The sequence below is a fragment of the Oryza sativa genome, chromosome 10, assembly GCF_034140825.1.
Source record: "Oryza sativa Japonica Group chromosome 10, ASM3414082v1".
Taxonomy (NCBI): domain Eukaryota; kingdom Viridiplantae; phylum Streptophyta; class Magnoliopsida; order Poales; family Poaceae; genus Oryza; species Oryza sativa.
Window position 1 is genome coordinate 2,343,181 of NC_089044.1, and position 5,324 is coordinate 2,348,504.

The following is a 5,324-nucleotide window of genomic DNA, read 5'->3' on the forward strand; positions in this document are numbered from 1 at the left end:
TTATGCTACAAAGTCGAAGAGTGTACTCACAATTGCCACAAGGCTGATTGATGTTGCAAATTTGCACCTTAGTTCTTTTTTTTTTGAATGAACATCACCTGAGAGTATGGTGTTTTGTATTGATATAGCAGAAAAAAAATCACAAGACTATAGCCCTACGATGTTATAATCGGGCAAAAGAAAAAAAAAATAGGACCACCACGCACCGACGGCATTACGCACACCTAAATTTAATTAGAACCGCCCGCCTGCCACTATGCATAACAACGCCACCAAACCTATAACGTACCCACCCCTATACCGTTCACCACCTCCAAACAGCAAGAAACAAAATGGCCTCATGGACACCACCTGTGAAGAAGGGCGAGAGAGCGAGAGAGACGATGATCCGTGCATCCCTCGTATAACCCACCGCCATTCAAAAGCGTTGGCTAAACTATTTGGAGGTGGGAAAGGCAGGAACGAGACCTCCTAGATGATGCCTCCAGGGAGGATGTGATGCCATAGTGCCGCAACTGCCCATCTAATGAACTGGATATGGTTTTTACCTAGAGTGTCCCACCAGCGGCAGGGGGAGGTGCCTCAACAATGCCCTCATCAGGTAACAAGACACTCAAAAGTGTCGGTGTTACTGACGCAACAAACCACTAGGATAGGTTTACACATGCAGGCTACAGCCTACCAACCCCTGCAATCATGACCCATTGTCCCTCTACAGGCCACCCTCCACCCACCTCATGCATCACCCCAAATCAACATGTCATTTTTGTCACCACAAGACAAACCACCGCAAGGGCCGAGCACAACGCTCTCCCCATAGTGTAGTTTGTCCTTTGCTATCGACCTCGCCGGCTAGCACCGCCCATGTTGTTGTCATCACCACATGACAGATTGCCACGAGGCCAAGCACAGTTGCCTTCTCGCACATGGATTTGGTCCAACACCATCGATAGCGCAAGTCAGCACCGCCCAAGCCACTATCGTTACTGTAACCAAATCACCGCAGGGTCATGCCTCCACATGCTGGCTACACCAGACCGAAGATTTCGTAGGCCTCCATCCTGAAGTCATCGTTGCCGGTCCCCCGAACCTCCAAGAAGACCTCTACCTGCAGCTGCGGATGCCATGACGCCACTAGATCCGCGGATCTTGTAATGGATGTGCCAGATCTGCCTACCTTCGCCGTGCTCATGAGCACAAGCATCAGTAAGACGAACCGACTAGATCTAGCCTAACTAGTTGTGGATCTGAATGCTTCCAAACACCAGCTACACTCGCACCACCCAAGTTGCCGCCATCAGCATCTTCTCTACTCGTAAGGTCTCTGGGTGGGATTGCCCCGCTGCCACCTTCCTCGTTGCTTGTCGTGCTCCCAACATGCTGGTTAGACGGCGACAAAGGCAGGGTGATGGGTAGGGGGAGGAGCGGTGCTAGGTTTGGGGTGTCGCCCGAGTTACCTCTTTAGGCAACACGGTGGCTAGGCATGAAAAATCTCCTATGCGCTCCATTTTTTGCCCCATAATTGAGGTGCTAGCTTGCGCTCTCTTTTGGCACAACATACACAACACATGAACTTCCAAAGTTACCCCCCTTTTAATTGAGGCGCTAGCTTGCGCTCTCTTTTGGCACAACATACCCAACACATGGACTTCCAAAGTTACCCCTCTTTTCCCTCCATTCTCATCTTCTTTCTCTATACGTCTAACTAGGCCATGCCGTCGTGTTCATGACCTTTCTCACCTACGTGGAAGTCTCTACCAAGCCACCCGTTCCCATCAACATCGCCCATCGTGCCCACGCTGCCACCAGCCTCGACGGTATCGACGGTGATGGCGAGAGGATGCAGCAGAGTTTGGGAGCAGGGTGGCGCCGGCGAAGCTTGAATGCGTCATCGGTGGAGCTTGGCAACGTGCATAGGAAGATGGAGGAAGAAGGGAGAAAATTTGAAAGGGAACGTACATGGTGTTGTGGCAAAAGAGAGGGCAATCGCCTCAACTATGGGGCGATTTTTCAATACCAATCAACTTTGTGGCACAGGGTCAATTTTTCAGAAAAAACATTGGTTTTGTTTTTTTTTTCTAGTGGCTACTCAACCAGTGGCATGCATATTACAGAAGCACTACTTGGTGATAAACTTGACAACAAAGTCAATTCATTCTTTTATTTCAGGAAAACTTTGCACCTTGTTGCGCCTATGTCCAATTGACCTACCATCAGTCAAGCCAAACACAAATAACACAGTATCTACGCCAAAGTGAGGTGATTATTCAGTTTTCCTGAACGGGATAGAGAGCACATTCACAGGAGCAAGAATAATGACTGCTATTATGTGACATCACAATTCCAGACACAGGCGACAATACCGAATTGCAGATGAAGGTATCTATGCAGCACTTGAACATGATTTACATTATTGTCGCTAAATTATATCGATCCAAGTATTAGGAACATGTGACCGTACAAAACCTGCTAGGACTGACAACGAATATCATATCCGACTTGGTAATACTTGGGAAATATAGTTAGCCATCTTAAAACTCACGAAAATCACCAGGAATGGCGCTCTTGTGATCTCCATGGTCAAATTACATGATCATCCATCAGTGGGGCGACAGTTCTGCCATCAATAAGCACACAAAAGACAATTAGTCAGCAGAATATGCAAACGGAACCCTGCTACACCAAAATCAGGCCAAATCTCAATTCTTAAAACATCTAACTCAAATGAAGGACACGCATGTTGGCAAAAATTCGCTTACAGGAAGTGATATAGTCATTCTATAGTATGTATCCAGGAAACAAAACCAACTTCTTAATTAATACTAGTCAGATGTGGATACAAACAGCCAGCAAGTAAATAACTCTGGGACAAAAATACAACTCCATGAAGAAACATCAGGAAAATACACAAATACAGATTCACCACCCAGCATCCTAAGAAAAATTAGGACTACAAATTAAGCAAACTGTTATTAATTTCTTAAGATATTTTGGATCTTTCCAAGTCCATCAATGAGTTTCCATTCTCAATTGCAGACTCTAATGTAACAACATTGCAATAAAAAATGGGTTGACCTCCCTGACTACTTGTTCATTTACGTAAAATGAAGAGCTATACCCTGCACAATTTAGTTGGTCAGGAAAAAGTGCATCATATATAATCTTTCACAAGTTCATTCCATGCTTCTCAAACAGACAAAACTAAAAATACGGCAAAGCAAATAAACTATAACTACAGATGTAGCCAGTAATGAATTTTATAGAACTTAGGCCAAACATATTCAACTTATGTCTTCTCTTTTACAAATGGAGCACGCACTTGCAAAAGGACTTCTCAGCATATGATTAAAACCATCAATTAGTTGAAAGGTAACAATTCAAAGCCATACATTTAACAACACAGTCAATAATTTATATAAAAGTATTGAGCAAAAAGACTGCACCTAGCTTGGAACCTTCTAAGTGGGCCAACTGTGTTGGTAATTTGATATTTCAATTTATTGGTTCAGGTATGTTTTCCATATGGTTGTTGCTAATTTCAAAAGTGATATGTAACTCAAGCTAAAAAGTACTATACCATGTAGTATGCACACATTAATACTACCATCAGACAAGTTGAATAAATGAATAGGAGCTCAAAATTTAGTTCTAGTATTTCTGATATGAGTAATAATGGTCCTAACTTCTAAGCTATGGATGTTCAAAGCATAAATTAGTCAAACCCGCTAAAACAGATAGAGACTAATATTAGAAACAACATTCAATATTTAGGACAGTTTATCAAGCAGTTAAAGGAACATTAATTGTCACGGAGCGAATAAAAGGCATTCAGAAAAAGCAAGCTACTGGAAATAACATGATTTTGCTACATGTACAACGGAAAAGGCATGGGAAGCAATTACCTTTAGTATAAAAACTAGTGAATGGATGATAGATTAGACTCATTCTTTGGGAAACACTCTTAAATTCCTTTGACTCCAGATGGATCATGGAGACACCAATATACGTGCACACAAAAGCCACATTATGTTCCTCAGAGAAGCCCAGAAGCATCGGTGCCGTTTTCTGAGGCCCTGGTTCCAAAGAAAGGAGCCTGTCCAGTTCAATAGTTTTCTCCAGCACCCATCCAGCGACACCATCAGCATTGGTCTCACTCTTCCATACATTGAGAGTATAATGTGTGACAACAAGGAAAAGAAGCCCGCCGTTCTCTGCAGGCGCAAATCTGCAGATTGTATCCCCAAATCTGTGGTGGCCATTCCCATCAGGATGCATATCGGGTGGAACATCGATCTGAGCTGTTATCTGTTTATCCAAATCGAACTGAAAGAAGCTGGTCCTCTGCTCACCTAGGAGCAAACAGTAAAGGGAATTCCCAACCAAGGTAGTAAAATTGCATATGCAATCCCCAAAATTAACTGCGGCTGAGATGACATTGCCCCAGATGCCGGTCTCCGATGAGTAAACACAAGCGAACGCGTGTGTCCGATTCTTATTAGTGCCTAGTATGACAACCTCAAAGGGACTCGAATGGCAGCCGCCGTGCACGTGGCCCGGGTCGCCGTCGCCGGCGACGCAGCGCACCTCCCCGGCGCGGACGACCACCCCCCTGTCACGGAACCCGCCGGGAATAGCCACGGCGCGGCGGTCGCCGGCGACGGGGTCCCACACGATGAGCCTGCGCTGAGAATAGCGGCAGGTGTTGACGTGGACAAGGGCGCGGCCGTGGCGGACTCCCAGCAAGTCGTTGAGGTCGTGGCGGTTGTCGAGCCGCCAGGAGAAGCGCGCGGCGGGGATCCGGTCCGGCGGGTCCAGCGCGGGGGCGAAGATGGGGTAGGCGCAGACCTGGATGACGCCGAGGAGGGGAGGCTTGCGGTGGCGGGCGCGGAAGCGGCGGAGGAAGCCGCGGTCGGAGACGAGGCGGCGCCAGCGGGTGCAGACGAGGGAGGCGCGGGGGAGGGAGGATGGCAGCGGCGGGAGGCGGAGGAGGATCTCGGAGAGGAGGTCGTCGTTGTCCAGCGGCGGCGCCGGCGAGGTGGGGCGGTGGCGGCGGCGGATCATCTCCGCGCTCGCTGTGTTGTAATTTTCGATGCAATCTAGTCGACGTGGGGTTTTTTCCTCTTCATATATATTTTTTTTTCAGTTTTCAAGTAACGTTCGCTGCAACTTTGGCTGAATTTTCGGGGGCAGTTTTTCTTTGATTTACCACACTTAATGCTTGTAAAATCACGTTTCACAAACCAAAAATTTATTAGGAGTTATTCAATCCACCGTAAAATGTGATTTTAGGTGTTTTTAATTATTCTTTCAATTATTTACAGGGG

The 5,324-nt window shown here is 46.5% G+C and overlaps 1 protein-coding gene across 1 annotated transcript; it reads right to left on the minus strand.

The window, feature by feature from the left end:
* Nucleotides 1-2,245: 2,245 nt before the first annotated feature.
* LOC4348070 (uncharacterized) lies at nucleotides 2,246-5,098 on the minus strand. Its single transcript, XM_015757880.3, has 2 exons — nucleotides 3,903-5,098; nucleotides 2,246-2,617 (listed from the first exon to the last, which is right to left on the minus strand). The coding sequence occupies exons 1-2, from the start codon at nucleotides 5,059-5,061 to the stop codon at nucleotides 2,601-2,603; spliced, it is 1,176 nt and encodes a 391-aa protein (XP_015613366.1). The 5' UTR covers nucleotides 5,062-5,098; the 3' UTR covers nucleotides 2,246-2,600.
* Between the last annotated feature and the right edge of the window lie 226 nt (nucleotides 5,099-5,324).